General features: G+C 42.6%; 1 protein-coding gene across 3 annotated transcripts in view; it reads left to right on the top strand.

Moving 5' to 3' along the window:
- Window positions 1-251: 251 nt before the first annotated feature.
- The window catches only part of LOC149238416 (uncharacterized), a 335,656-nt gene continuing 319,696 nt past the window's right edge, over window positions 252-16,211 (top strand). Inside the window, exons 1-3 of one of the 3 annotated variants that reach the window (XM_089373034.1) lie at window positions 252-638; window positions 714-774; window positions 1,939-2,012. In XM_089373034.1, coding sequence (XP_089229160.1) covers window positions 503-638; window positions 714-774; window positions 1,939-2,012 — 271 coding nt within the window. In that variant the 5' untranslated portion in view covers window positions 252-502. The remainder of the gene's footprint in view (window positions 639-713; window positions 775-1,938; window positions 2,013-16,211) is intronic. The other 2 variants (XM_089373036.1, XM_089373035.1) reach the window with 2 other exon arrangements.

A 16,211-nucleotide genomic window follows, 5' to 3' on the forward strand; every position in this document is an offset into this window, starting at 1 on the left:
GAAAATCAAACTTATCAATTCTAAAGTAACCTTTCATCGCTTTTTACAATTAAATCCAGATTTCTGAACTTTGAGGTTGTCATTGGTGGCAGATCCCTTTCATCTCTCTATGAGCCATGTGATGCTTGCAAATTATTAAACGAATTTTAGCTTTTATTTTTCATCAGTTAAAATTAAATATTTTAACAAGATTTTTAGAGACAATTTTAAAGGAAACGCAATGCCACGGGGAATATACAAACTGAAAACGATTTTAGATTTTTTGAGACAATTTTAAAGGGAACGTAATGCCACGGAGAATATACAAACTGAAAACGATTTTTTTTAGGGTAGGCGCAGGATGCTTAGCAAATTCCAACACTCAGGCGGGGCACCAAATTCTCCCATTCTTAATTTTAAAATCAACGCCCTGGAAAAAGTTTTCATGACCATGAATGATCTCCCCGTTCACAGAGCCATTTATACCTAACAGTTGTTTATTTTGCCACATGAAACAAAAACGATGACAGCAATGGTGGCGATTTGTGTTATGGCTTCCCTGGTTGTGCTCTGGATGACTTCCCTGTTCAAACTAATCGTGGGACCATATACCGTGTCCAAATTCAAAACCCCATTCTTGTTAGAGGGGGATGGCAATGGTGAGTTTTTGCAGTGTTTGCAGTGAAAATGGAAGGGAATTTAAAGTATGATATAATCGTCATTGTTGTTAACAGATGAGAAAAGACGGAAGAAGTCTGTGTTGCTTGTCACTGCCCACCCGGACGATGAATCGATGTAAGTCATTTAAAACACACCATATTATTTGGCATTGAAAGTATTGTAAAAGCCCTTAGCTTCCTTTCACAAGGAAATTCCGTTTTTTGTGAAAAATGAAGGTCGAAAGCGTTTATTCAAACAACATAGGCTCATTGGACTGTGTGGTAACAGCTTAGATTTTTTTTGTGCACTTGAAGGATGCTTTTATGATATCCCTGTCATTTGCTTTCCTAGTTCAGCGACATCATTACTCTCTAGAGTAATATGATTTTTTCTTTACATGTCAAGTGGTATTTTCAAAGGCAGGGACTTTGCAAATCCTTTTCTGATTATGACCCACAACTATGCTTGCTGATAATGGCCTGAAAAATGCATCTTACTCCTTGCTGTTTGCATTCATTATCTATGATCTTTTTCATTCCTATGCTATCCCCACATGCCCATTAAAAAACTCGGAGATGCCACGAAAATGAAATCTTGAAATTGTTTTCACAGCTATAAAAACCTCCTGATATCTGGCAAACACAGACCATCAATTTTCATAAAAATACCAAGGACGCAATTGGAAGAAGTCATGTTACTAGAAAAGATTAATTATGCGAGGAGTATCTACTTGGTATCATACAATTATATTGATTTTCTGTTGACCGCGAGCTCTTGCAACCTCACGGCTGTCCCCAGATTCTCAATTAGTTAGTTTTGTGGCACAGTATTGCGATAAAAGGTGTAAAGGTCTTAGTTCTACGACTTGGTAGACTTTTTGTAAATGCAATAATAGACGACATATGTTCAGCATGAGAATGTCAAATGGCAGTGCCTATTCCTGTGAGAGTGGCGGGAACATGTCACATATACTGTTTTTCTATTTTGCTTTTTTCTCGGAGATCTTTTTGTTGATGCTTGCGTATTTACATATTTGCATGCTGCGATAGGAAACAGAAATCAATTTTGATGTGGATACGGTTTTGGTGCGCTAATGATGTCATCTTATAGCACAATTAATTTCAAGTTCCAGTCATCTCTTCGAATTGAGTTCATGCATTATGTTGTTTTCCACAATTGCTGTATATCGAAGATTCATTTGCTCGGTATTATCTTTCTTTTTAGAAGTCAGTATATTCTTTACTGTCCTATCTTGCAACATCTCATCTTGATCATAGAAATCCCTTCTTTCTTAAACAGGTTCTTTGTTCCCACTATTTTGTACCTGACATCAGTGTGCCAGCTTGATGTTCATATACTTTGCATATCAACTGGTATGATATTCTCTTAGACACTTTGAAACTACAGCAGGAAGTAAAGTAAATTTTTTCATGCATCCTCTTTGGGTAGCCTGTTCGCATAAATGAATGGAATGCACAGATCTCCATGAAGTTTATTTGTTCAATGGCATTAACATGTTAAATTGCTTGGAGTGGTTTTGTCAAAGGGGACTGGGAGTATGTACTATGGAGATTGACAACAAAGTGCCTGCACTAGCATCACTACAGAGTCACTTGTATATATATTTAAGTATGACACAATGCGTTTTTAAATGGATCAAAAGAGCTGTTGGGTTCTGAAGTATATAGGATGATAAACATCAGTTTTATCCTTTTCTGGTTTTTCTGGCTGAATATGGTTACATATATGAATACGATATCTGAGGTTGTCTAACGATTATGACAACTGAACTGTATAGGTATCATTCCTCAACAAAAACGAGTCTGTGTCCATAAGTACAAAAAGTCAAGAAGAAACTGTGCAATCTTATCCTTAAGCTGATCACGACAACCCTTGGACTATTCTAAGATCAGAAAACCTAGATGCCAATCGGAAGGTAGAAATTGGGGTCTTGTGTCCAATCAGCAAATAACACATGATAAGTACATGCAGGGCATTAAGGGAAGTAATTAGCCTATAGAGAAATGAAGAGCGCAATTTGCAAGGGCTGTGTAAACAAGTCATCTAGCATTCTATTGGTTATTCTCTTCTTTGAGATTTACCTTGGAGGGAAGATATGGCACATTAATTCTTGACTTTTTTGCAGTAGGAACAACTCTCCTTGTCATCTCCTTTGGGCAAAGAGGCACTGTTATCCCCATTGGGTGAGTAGAATTGTTTATCTCCAATTAGGTAAGAAGGCCTGTCATCTTCATTTGGGCCAAGACACTGGGTTTTGACCAATAATCGTTCCTTCTTGTAACATCAACTGATCTTTATCTAGCATGTTTCTATTCCCAAATCATCCAAGAATGACTTTTATTTATTTATTTTTATCCAGAGAAATAAATTCCCCTCAGTTTCCAACAAATTAAGCATTCAGACTGAGGAAGTTGGTACCTTGATGGTGCCTATAGATTTCCCCCTTCTTCCTAGTTTTCTAGATGGAGGGCGATATTAACTGCCAGCCGCAATAGTGCTAGTAATCCACAAGCTTTGGTGGAAATGGATCCTGCAACCTCCCTGGTAGTTACATTATAGTGGAAAGGTGTTGAATTTGTAACTATGGTCGATCTTCATAATGTATATTTGGTCACTTGATGTATTTGTATTTATCATTGTAAAGCATATTTTAAATGCTAGAGTCAAAAGAAAATTTATTTTGAGTCAAAGTCCCATTGCAACTTTTTAAAGAAGAAAATTTGAATTTTTGAAATGTAATTTTTGGCTCCAAAAGTTGTCAAGTCGGCCTCCCTCCAAGTCAAGTCAGCCCTGGCTAAAGACACACCCATTCAGCCAAGAAAAACTACTATATAAAGGCAGTTTGACCTCCTCCACTTGGGCATTTGCATTCTCTCACACAAGACAAGTTATGGGCAAGCAAGCAAAGGACAAGAAGGACAAATAGGACGGATAGAAGGATGAATTGACTTTCTCTTCTCTCTCTTGCAACTCGCACGTGTGGATAGACTCTTCTCTCTCTGGTTCGTAGTTTTTCTGGGCATTTGGCTGAAATTATGGGGCAATTGGAGGGGCCGAAATTCTGGAGTGACTGGCAATTGCAGTGTAAAATTTTCTGTTTTCCCACCCCGGTTTTCAGTTTCACCTTATTTCTCCCATGTAGTTAAATGCCCATTCCCATAGCCATACATTTAACAGACTGAAAAAATAAATATTGCTGAAAACACAAATTCTGGAAATTTTTCAGAGTGCTGGAAATTGTAGAAATAAAAATCAGCAATTAAAAACAGCCATTAAAACACATTTAAACTCAGTGATTTTTGGTCAACTTGACCCTGGAAAAACCCCCTTTTGAGAGTTCTTCTTTATTTCTGGAAATGCCTTTTTACAGTGAGAAATTTTCAGCAAAAATCAGCAAAAATCAGCAAACAAATTTACAACTTATCTCGATTTCTGAGCCTCACAGCCCACCAGAAATTTCCAAACAGCAACACAATGCTGTACGGCCACTGTACGGACGGTACGGGCGGCTGTACGGACAGGCTGTACGGACGGTACGGACAGGCTGTACAGACCTCGATTTTTGTGCAGAAAATCAGCTGCCTCGATTTCTGTGCAAAAACAAATCTGCCTTTTGCTGTTTGCTCAAGAAAAATCTGCCTTTTACTGCTTGCACATTCAACTGTAAGGATTTGCTTAAATGCTGCCTTGGTATGTGTGCCAAGCTGCTGCCTCCTTCTCCTCCTTGTCCAGAAATCTCCCTTGCTCTCTTGCTATCTCTCTCTCAATCTGCTCATGAAAGAATGAATGATCTTTTCCTCCTTTTCCTCCCTTAACCCAACCCTAAATGACTTTTGGGTGATCCCTAAATCCAATGGCTGAAATAGATTTAGATCAATGGCTGAGATTAAATGCTCATTTAAATCTCACTTTCTATTTTTTTAATTCACCCCACTTTAATAAAGACCCACTTAGTCATTTATTTCCAAAGTCACTTTTCCTTTCTAATTTTTCATTGACTTTATAAAAGTCACTTTAAAATTAGACTTAGTAACTTTATCACTTAAAGTCACTTTCAAATTAGATTTAACTTTATAAAAAATTATAAAGTTACTTTAGGAGAAAAATTAAATTCTTTTGGACACTTTTCCCTAGGCCAAAGATCAAAGCCTTAGGGAACCACCTGTCCTCCGGTACCAAATTTCAACACTCCCTCTTACCGAGGAAGGTGTTCCTCACCACACCCATCTTGTCTCTGAAGTAGACATGCTTGCCCCGTGGTAAGGCTTTGGTAAGAATATCTGCAACCTGCTCATCAGTGGAAATATACTCAAGCTTCACAGCTCCCTTCTGAACATAGTCTCTGATGAAATGATATCTGATCCCGATATGCTTTGACCTGTCATGAAATATTGGATTCTCCGTGAGTTTAATGCAACTCTGATTATCACAGTAAATCACTGAAGGTCTCAACGGCTGACCAAATAAGCCAAACAACATCTTGCGAAGCCAGATGGCCTCACAACTAGTTAGACTGGCTGCCATATACTCTGCTTCCGCTGAACTCAGTGCTACTGACTGCTGCTTCCGGCTGAACCATGACACTACTGCTGAACCCAACCCAAAACAACACCCTGAAGTGCTCTTCCTATCAGAAGCACAACCTGCCCAATCAGAATCAGTGTATCCTGCCAATCTCACTCCATCTCCCTGCCTGTAGTCCAAACCATAATCCACTGTCCCTTGCAAGTACCGCAAAATGTGTTTTGCAGCCACCCAGTGAACCTTCCTAGGCTCACACATAAACTGACTCATCGTGTTGACTGCAAAACAGATATCTGGTCTAGTGTTGACCAAATACATCAAGGAACCAATCAGCTGCCTGTACAATGTGGGATCCACCAACTCGGAATCCGAAGCATGAAGCTTCTTCCAGTTGGTGATCATCGGTGTCGACATGGGTCTACAATCCTCCATGTGGAATCTGCTAAGGATGTCCACAATATACTTCCCCTGCCCCAGGAAGAAATGCCCCTCCTCCTGCCACACCTCCAAACCCAAAAAGTAATGCATCAAGTCGATGTCCTTCATCTCAAACTCCGCCGCAAGATCTCTCTTGCAGTGCTCTATGAGTCTCTCTGCACCTGTAATGATCAAGTCATCCACATACATCACCAGAATGAGAGGCTCCTCACCAATCACAATAAAGTAAAGGTTCGGATCTGCCTCACTCTTTGTGAAACCCATCCCCTGCAAGTATGCATCTATCCTGGAGTACCAAGCTCTGGGAGCTTGCTTCAGGCCATAAAGGGCCTTCTTCAATCTGCACACATGGGACTCCTTCCCATGCACCTCAAAGCCCTGTGGCTGCTCAATGTACACCTCCTCCTGTATGAAGCCATTGAGAAATGCGGTCTTCACATCCATCTGGTGGATCTTCCAACCCATCTCTGCTGCTATCGATATAATGGAGCGGATCGAAGTATATCGAGCCACGGGAGCGAAGGTCTCCTCATAATCAACTCCCTCTACCTGGGAGAACCCTCTAGCCACAAACCTCGCTTTGAATTTCTCAATGCTGCCATCTGCAGCATGCTTTACCTTGTAAAGCCATCTGGAAGTAACCACGGATTTTCCCTCAGGCCTCGGCACCACCTCCCAAACATCATTCTTCATGATAGAAGAATACTCCTCCTGCATGGCCTCTCTCCAGACCTGCTGGCTAGCTGCCTCCTCATAGCTAGAAGGCTCAGAGTCAAGGATGCTGGTAACCATCGCCATATAACTACAAAACCTCTCAGGTGGTCTACTCTCTCTGACCGGCCTCTTCGGCTCAGCAACAGATGTGGCATCTCTCAAGGTGTCCTGAAGCCACTTGGGCTTCCTCTTCCCTGAGCATGCTTCTCCCATAGGAGAATGAAACTCCTCCTCCTCATCACCATCAGTAGCCTGAACTCCTGACTGTCTGTCTGCTGTCCTCCTGCCTGCACCTGAACCTGTAGAAGCTGAGGTACCGTGTGAACTGTCCATCAGTGGACTCCCTAGTGAACTGCTCTGTGAACTGCTCTGCATGCTGCCCGGAGCACCACCCCTCTGGCTCGGCGAGCCACTGCTCACTGATGGACCTGACATCCTCATAGATGTACCTCCGGATCCTCCTGATCCCTGCCCACTGGATCCCTGCGACTGACTCAACTGCTGCTGAGGGTCTGGCTGATCCAGATATTCTAACTCCCGTGACCTCCTAAAGGCCCTGTCCTCCTCGAACTTCACATCCCGTCTGACAACAACTCTCCTCTGTGCAGGAATGTAAATCCGAAAGGCCTTTGAGGTCTCACTGTAGCCCACAAAGATACCCTTCTCTGGGGTGGGCTCTAGTTTGGTCCTCTTCTCCTTGGGTATATAGGAGTATGTAATGCATCCAAAGATATGAAGATGACCAAGATCAGGCTTCTTCCCAGAGAAAGCCTCCTCCGGAGTCATGTGCCCCAAGGCACGATGCGGACTCCTGTTCTGCAAGTAAACAGCTGTGTTGCAGGCCTCTGCCCACAAGAACAATGGCAACCCCTGATCATGTAACATGGCTTTAGCAGCCCCTATGATGGATCTGTTCTTCGTCTCTGCAACTCCGTTCTGCTGGGGGTTGTAAGGAACAGTGAACTCCCTCCTAATGCCTGCCTCCGCACAATAGTCAACAAACTCTCCAAGGGTGTACTCTCCTCCATTGTCCAACCTCAAGGACTTGATCTTTCGACCTGTCTGAGTCTCCACAAGAGCTCTGAACTCCTGAAACCGCTTGAAGACCTCACTCTTGGTCTTCAAAAAATAAATCCAGGTCCTCTTGGAGTGATCATCAATGAATAACACATAGTACTCATATCCACTCAAGGAAACATGAGACATCCGACCGCTCACATCGGAATGAATCAAATCAAGTATCCCCGTCGCTCTGCTGTCACTGCTGGGAAAAGGGGATTTGGCAAACTTGCCCATCGCACAACCTCTGCAAGTATCAAAGTGATCAGTACTGAAATCTGGCACACCTGTGGTGATCTCCCGCAATGTCCTCAAGGCTCCATGATACATGTGTCCCATCCTGCGGTGCCAAATCTCACACAGCTCAGAACTGCTAGCTCTGCTGTCGGTACTACTGCTCAATGCCAAAAGGGGCTGGAATGCAAACTTGTACACCTTTGCATGGCGTACACCTATCACTCTAGCTGAATCAGCTGGAGTGCCCCTGGGATACATCAACACCTGTCCTCCCCTGAACAGTACCTCATATCCTCTGTCCTCCAAAGCTGAGACGGATATGAGGTTCTTCCTCATCCCTGGCACATAAAGAACATCTGACACTTTCAAGGGAGGTCTGGACTCCCTCTGAAATGTCAGTGTACCCACCCCGACTGCTCTAACAACTCTGTCATCACCGAGTACTACCTCAATATCAGTGCCACTCTCTGAAAGCTCTGAGAAGTACTCCCGGACTCCTGTCATGTGGCGTGAAGCCCCACTATCCACATACCAGATACCTGTAGATGCTCCGCTAATCGAGGGAAAAGCATGCTCCCTCTGAACCTGTGTGGCAGGTGATCCTGCACCAGAGGACTCACATGTAGTGAACGCAAACTCCCGGTCAAAACGACCTGCAAAGTCCTCAATCTCAGCTGAAGCTGCCACATCCTGGTTCTTCCCCTTCTTCTTCTTCTTCTCCGGACACACAACTGCATAGTGTCCCATCTTCTGACAATTCCAACACTTCACTTTGGAATAGTCCTTCTGTGAGTTACCCTGTTTACCTTTACCGTTGCCTTTGCCTCCACCACCGCTTGTGGAAGCCTGCTTCTTCCCTTTGCCTTTCTTGCCTCCTGCCACCAGTGCTACGTCCTCATCTTGCTCAACTGGCTTGGCTGCCCCAAGCTGTCCTTTCCTGATCTCTGTCTGAATACAATCATCCCAAAACCTCTCCCACGTGGGAAGGGTCTCACGTGCACAAACCCCATCAGCAAAGTTCAACCATGAACGGGGGAGGCCATTCACTGCAATACGCACCAACTCAGTGGATGGAATGGCCTCTCCAATCGCTGCCAACTCATCTCTCACATTGGTAATCTTTGTGAGATATCCAGCTGCACTATCATTCCCCATCTTAATGTTCTTCAGCTTCTCCTTCAGGACCATCTTCCGGTTCTCATTGGTACTCTGGTAGAGATTGGACAATGCTGTCCACATCTCATGGGCATTGCTCTTTCCTCTCACATGAGGAATGCAATGGTCTTTGATTCCGTCTAGAATCAGCCTCTTACCCTTGTTGTTCTTTTTATTATAAGCGGTCAACTGAGTAGCATCAGTAGGCACAACAACAGGGTGCTGTGCTGTATGCACCATGATATCCCAGACTTCTGCCTCCTCAAAGATACTCTGCATTCTCTCCTTCCAGACGCTGTAATTTCTATGCCCATCCAACCTATCCTCCACCCTCAATCCCAATGACATCTTGCTGTCCTAAAACTGAAAAATAGCACTGCTGTGGTAAAGATAAAACTGCTGTTTATGAAAAATCAGCTTGCTGGAATTTTCTGAGTGAAAAAATCAGCAGTTGTATTTTTTTTTCCTTTTGCTGTCCCAAACTTCCCTTCAGCACTCAAGTTTTGATACCATGTAAAATTTTCTGTTTTCCCACCCCGGTTTTCAGTTTCACCTTATTTCTCCCATGTAGTTAAATGCCCATTCCCATAGCCATACATTTAACAGACTGAAAAAATAAATATTGCTGAAAACACAAATTCTGGAAATTTTTCAGAGTGCTGGAAATTGCAGAAATAAAAATCAGCAATTAAAAACAGCCATTAAAACACATTTAAACTCAGTGATTTTTGGTCAACTTGACCCTGGAAAAACCCCTTACAACTCTTGGGGAAAACCAGTTTGAGAGCTCTTCTTTATTTCTGGAAATGCCTTTTTATAGTGAGAAATTTTCAGCAAAAATCAGCAAAAATTAGCAAACAAATTTACAACTTATCTCGATTTCTGAGCCTCACAGCCCACCAGAAATTTCCAAACAGCAACACAATGCTGTACGGCCACTGTACGGACGGTACGTGCGGCTGTACGGACGGTACGGACGGCTGTACGGACTGTACGGACAGGCTGTACGGACCTCGATTTTTGTGCAGAAAATCAGCTGCCTCGATTTCTGTGCAAAAACAAATCTGCCTTTTGCTGTTTGCTCAAGAAAAATCTGCCTTTTACTGCTTGCACATTCAGCTGTAAGGATTTGCTTAAATGCTGCCTTGGTATGTGTGCCAAGCTGCTGCCTCCTTCTCCTCCTTGTCCAGAAATCTCCCTTGCTCTCTTGCTCTCTCTCTCTCAATCTGCTCATGAAAGAATGAATGATCTTTTCCTCCTTTTCCTCCCTTAACCCAACCCTAAATGACTTTTGGGTGATCCCTAAATCCAATGGCTGAAATAGATTTAGATCAATGGCTGAGATTAAATGCTCATTTAAATCTCACTTTCTATTTTTTTAATTCACCCCACTTTAATAAAGACCCACTTAGTCATTTATTTCCAAAGTCACTTTTCCTTTCTAATTTTTCATTGACTTTATAAAAGTCACTTTAAAATTAGACTTAGTAACTTTATCACTTAAAGTCACTTTCAAATTAGATTTAACTTTATAAAAAATTATAAAGTTACTTTAGGAGAAAAATTAAATTCTTTTGGACACTTTTCCCTAGGCCAAAGATCAAAGCCTTAGGGAACCACCTGTCCTCCGGTACCAAATTTCAACATGCAGGATGGCTGAAATTTTGGGTCAAGACAAGCAGAGCGAATTGCTGGATCAGATTGGGAGGCTTGACTTGGAGGGGAAGACCAAGTTTGACCATAGGTCTTGGTGCGTCTCTTGTTGAACAAAAGAATCTCTATTGAAAAGGCTGCTGGGTTTTTTGTGAAATTTCCACGAATGTAGCAACTGGATATTATTCTCTTAACTTATGTAGTCTATTTGTCTTTTATTAATTATTAACGACAAATATCGAATAATTCACACTGCAATTATTCACAAAAAAAAACGATGCGGAAAATAAAATATTGGAATTGTGAAAATAATGCGCACACACAATATTTTTGACACCGTTATTTTTAGACAATCATTCCTGGAAAAACCCTGAAGGGAAAACCAATGCAGTAGATGAGGGTTTTATTACTATTAATCTTTAGCAATTTGAGAGTACAATGATCTGCTTGCCTCTCGCTAGCAAAGCTCCGACAAATATTGATCTCCATTATCAAAATAAACTGGAGATTCAAAATCTCCCTTTGCAACTCGATCTAGCCTCTCTCAGCTAACTTGCAATCTCTCTGGCTACTCGTATTGCCTGCCAGAATGCGCATTGCTGTCTCCCCAGAAATTCACACAGCCTCTGGGACTCCTTCCCTGCAAGTCAAACTACCTCCAGTAGCTGCTAGACCCACTCGCTCTGCCTCGGAGAAATAGTTCCGACAATGGCACACCGAAACGATGTCTCTCTGGCAACTCGCACTAGGTAAATTGGCTACTTGAACTAGCTGAATACAACCTCCTCTTCTGTAGATAAATCAAAATCCTTGCCTTTGGAAACTAGAAATCACTATGGAAATTTTCTTTGGAAAATTTCCTCCCAAATCTCTGTTGAAACCCAGCTGCTCGGTGTCTTCCTAGCTTCAATTTCACCCTTGTTGAATCACTGCAATTGGGTAAGTCGAATTGCTTGAATGTTCTCTGTGTCTTCTCCAAACCCCATTGACTTGCTCTTATAATCTTCTGTTGGACAACCAACGACCATGATCACATCTCAATCGATGGCTAAGATCATTTTGAATCCATCAATTTGCTTTTCCGCAAATCTCTAGAGCAAAATCGATTTCCCTCAATTAATTCTGATTTAATTAACCAAATTTCCCAAGTTAGACTTAGTCAGTATTTAATTATTGGCTAATTAATGTAATTGAGGTGTTTCTATGCGTTTCTTAGGAAACTTTTTATGGGTTTTGGAGATTTTGTGTTCCTTAGCCTCTTAGACACCATAGAGACTAGAACAACTATTTGTTGCTACCAAAAACTAACACTCCCTCTTTGTGAGGAAGGTGTTCTCCACTACTCCCATCTTATTCATGAAGAAGATAAACTTCGCCTTGCGCAAGGCCTTCGTGAGTATATGTACAACCTGCTGATCTGTGGGAACATGCTGTAGCCGAACTGATCCATTCTACACACAATATCTGATGAAGTGGTACCTTATGTTGATATGCTTCGACCTATCATGAAACACTAGATTCTCAGAGACCTTGATGCAACTCTAATTATCATAGTAGATACTGGTCAAGTCTAACCGCTGACCAAACAAACTCACTAGTAGCTTCCAAAGCCAAATAGCTTCGCATGTGGCCATGCTAGCTGCCATGTATTCTGCCTCTGCAGAACTCAGTGCCATGGACTTCTGCTTCCTGCTGCACCAAGAGACAATCCCTGATCCAATACTGAAGCAACACACTGAAGTGCTTTTCCAATCCATTAAACTGCCTGCCCAGTCTGCATCTGTATATCCACATAATTTGACACCATCATCTCGAGTATATCTCAAACCATACTCGATTGTGCCGCACAAGCACCTCAAAGTCTGTCTCGCCACTGTCCAATGCACCCTCTTAGGTTCCACCATAAATTGACTGAGAGTGTTGACCAGATACATTAGTGAACCAATGAGCTGCCTATATAAATTTGGGTCCACATTTGTGTCCTCCGATGCATCTATCTTCCTCTAGTTAGTAATCATATGTGTGGGCATGGGTCTACAGTCTTGCATCTTGAACCTCTTCAGGATCTCCATAGTATATCTCCCTTGCCCAAGGAAGATCTCCCTGTCCGTCTGCCATACCTCCAGGCCTAGAAAGTAATGCATCAACCCCAAATCCTTCATCTCAAATTCTGATGCCAGGTTCCTCTTGCAGTCCCCTATGAGCCCTGATGACATTGTCAAGAAGATATCATCCACATACTACACTAGGATGAGTGCCGACCATTAGATAATAGAGATTGGAGTCTGCTTCTCTCTTCAGGAAGCCCATTTGATGCAAGTAGCTATCTATTCGACCATACCATGCCGTGGGAGCTTGTTTGAGCCCATATAGCACTCTCTTCAGCTTGCACACGTGTGTGCCTCTCTCATGTGTCTCGAAGCCCTTCGGCCGTTTGATATATACCTCCTCCTCTATCAACCTGTTCAAGAATGTTGCCTTGACATCCATCTGGTGAATCTACCATCCCATTTGCGTTGCTAGAGATATCATTGCTTGGATGGAAGTATATTTGGCCATTGATGCGAAGGTGTCCTTGTAGTCTCTATCGTCCTTTTGCGCATACCCTTTGGCTATGAACCTAGCCTTGTATTTCTCTACACTGCCATCTGTAATGTACTTGATATTGTAGATCCATCTAGAGCCTACAACTAACCTATCCACAGCTCTAGGCATGACCTCCCATACATCGTTTGTCATGATGGAGCTATACTCCTCCACCATGGCATCTTGCCACACCTGTTGTTGTGCAACCTCCTCATAACTGGAAGGTTCCTTGTCGATGACTTCTGTCACCAATGCCTTATACCTGTCTAATTGTTTGCACTCCCTCGTGTCCATCCTAAGAGCTCCCACAAACTCATGTGCATCCTTCAGCACCTGACGAACTTCTCTGCTGGTTCTACCACTGGTGGTGGGTGCTTCTGCCAACTCCTCATCCTGCCCCTGCTGCTTCGTCTGTTGCGAACTTGCTCGACTACCTGCACCTGAGCTAGTGCTCGAACTGGTAACTGTACTCGTGCTCTGTTGTCCCTACTACTTTTGCCCCTTACCTGTTGGAGCTTCTGCTAGGTCACACTAATCACCTGCTAGCAACTCGCGAGATCTCTTGAATGCTTTCTCCTCCTAGAACTTCACGTCCCGTCTCATGATGATCCTCCTGCTGCTCGAAACATAGATCATGTATGCCTTGGATGTTTCGTTGTAGCCAACGAAATACCCCTTCTTTGTAGTCTGATCCAATTTAGTGCGTTTTTCATTTGGTACATGACAATATGCTATATTGCGAAAGATTCTGAAGTGACCAACCACTGGTTTCTTCCCCGTGAAGACCTCCTCTAGTGTTATCTTCCCCAATGCTCCGTGAGGAACCTTATTCTGTATGTACACCGTTGTGCTACATGCCTTCACCCATAGAAACTTGGGCATGTTCTGGTCATACAACATAGCATTTGTTGCCCCAATGATTGTCCTGTTCTTTCTCTCCACTACTCCATTCTACTGTGGATTATATGGAATTGTCCACTCCCTCTTGATGCCCTCCTTCGCACAAAACCCCGTGAAGTCACTATCCATGTACTCTCCTCCATTATTTGTACGAAGTACCTTGATCTTTTTCCCTATCACGTTCTCCACAAGAGCCTTGAACTCTTGGAAGTGATTAAAGACTTCATCCTTTGTCTTCAAAAAGTAGATCTAGGTCATCCTGGCGTAGTCGTCTATGAAGGTTACGAAATACTCATACCCTCTGAGAGATCTGGTGGACATCGACCTGTAAATTTATAAATGTACAAGCTGCAACACACCATCTGCTCTACCTGTCACTTCTTGGGAATGCTGCCTTAGCAAATTTCCCAAGCACACACACTCTACACACATCATCTTGTTTCATGCTTAATTCTAGAACACCAATCACTGTCTCCTTGAGCATCTTCAATGCTCCATGGTGTAAATGTCCCATTTTCCTATGCCACAATTCACCTAAGTCTCTACCATTGCTACTATTGTTGCTAACTAGTGCCTTTGGATAGTCAAGCTGCAACTTATATAATTTGTTGCTTCGAACCCTAATCTGCTTCACCTTCTTCCACTTCTGCTGTTTGATGAACACTTTCTTCCATACAAAGTAGACATTATATCCCTTATCCTATAGTTCAGAAATTGAAATTAGGTTCATGCCTAAACTTGGCACACGCAACACATCTGTATCTTTGGTGCATGTGCTTGACTACCTCTGAATGTCGATGGAATCTCTCCCAACTAGAGTACATTTTGCCTTGTTTCTAATCTGTATTTGGAAATCCATCTCCTCCTTGTAGTTGGAGAAGTAGTCTCTAACTCCTGTCATGTGTGCTAACACTCCACTGTCTATGTACCAGATACCTTGTGAAGTCGAGCTAGAGAGGCAAGTTATCCGAGTGAATTCATCTTCCAACTTCTAAGACAAATCCACATTATCTTGGTCTCTGAATCCTTCTGTGGCCATCTATGGATGTGATGTCCTCAACAAAATGACGACCAATGGAATTTGTAGACTAATAGTCCTCGTAGGCTATAGTCCTTCAAAAAGGGGATAAAACCCCAAAACCCCCATTGTGGGCGAGTTTTGGGTAAGTTGGGCAAAAAAATCCAAATCTAGGGGTTTTGAGTAAGACACACTCAACCACTTAAGAGAATGAAACCTCTCAAGGAAGTCTATAAATAAAGGAGATTTGGATTCATTTTGGATCGTCAATGGTGGATCATTTTTCTTTATTTTTGAGCATTAGCTCTGAGGGTTTAGACCCCTTTTCTCTTTGTCAATTTCGGTGGTGAAAGATTCCACCCTAGTTGACACCTCTATTTGTCTTTGGGCAAGGGTTTCTGGATGGAATTTTGAATTTTTGCTTATTGGACTACCTTTCTGTGATAGTGGAAGCATAACTCTTGTGGCAGTGAAGCTCTGTGAAGGATAACGAGTTCTCTAGTGAAGACAACGAAGTTTTGTGGCTCTCTTATTCAAACTGTGACAACCAAGTATCTTCATTCTGGCAACAAGGCCTCTTTAGATAGCATCAAAGTCTTGAAGGAGATCTTTCTGGGCTGCGAGGGAACTGTGTTGAGTTACTAGACCTTTTTCTTGGACAACGAGATTTTGGAGGAAGGTTTTGTGGACAGCCGAATGAAATTGAGGATCAAAATACCTTCTTGAGGCTGCGGAGTTTCCTGTATTTGCAATCCTGTGGTAGCAAAGGTACAACGAGGCCTATAAGGGACAACAGAGTGCAGTGGGGAAGAAAAAGGTGGTTTGTGGCCCAAGAAGTGCCTCCTTGTCACATCGAGGAGTTTCCTGTAACAGTGAGGGTCTTTAAGACCCTTTGTGAATAGCGAGATCCAGTGAAAGGCAACAAGGTCTTATCTGAGCAATTACAAATCATTTATAACTACAACAAGGGTAGAATGAGTCCTTGTACTCACTTGGAGGAACAACAAATGCCAGCGAGGGTGCGAGAACAGGTAGTAAGTGCGAGTTGGTGTAGTACGAGTATAAGTAGAGTGTGCGAGTCTGTGCAAGTGTAGGAACCTAGCAAGGAACATATCGTACCTGGGTTCATGTATAGCTAGAAGCTTGTTTAGTAGAATTGGTTAAAAGTGTCGTAGTTGCAGTAAAGGGTTGATATTGTAATTTATAGTTTTCATATTGAAGTAAATTACCTGGAGTTGTAGCAAGTACTGCTGTATATGTCAGCGCC

This window comes from Pinus tabuliformis, chromosome 8, assembly GCF_031772625.1.
Source record: "Pinus tabuliformis cultivar Carrire ecotype Pingquan chromosome 8, CPIR1, whole genome shotgun sequence".
Lineage (NCBI taxonomy): Eukaryota > Viridiplantae > Streptophyta > Pinopsida > Pinales > Pinaceae > Pinus > Pinus tabuliformis.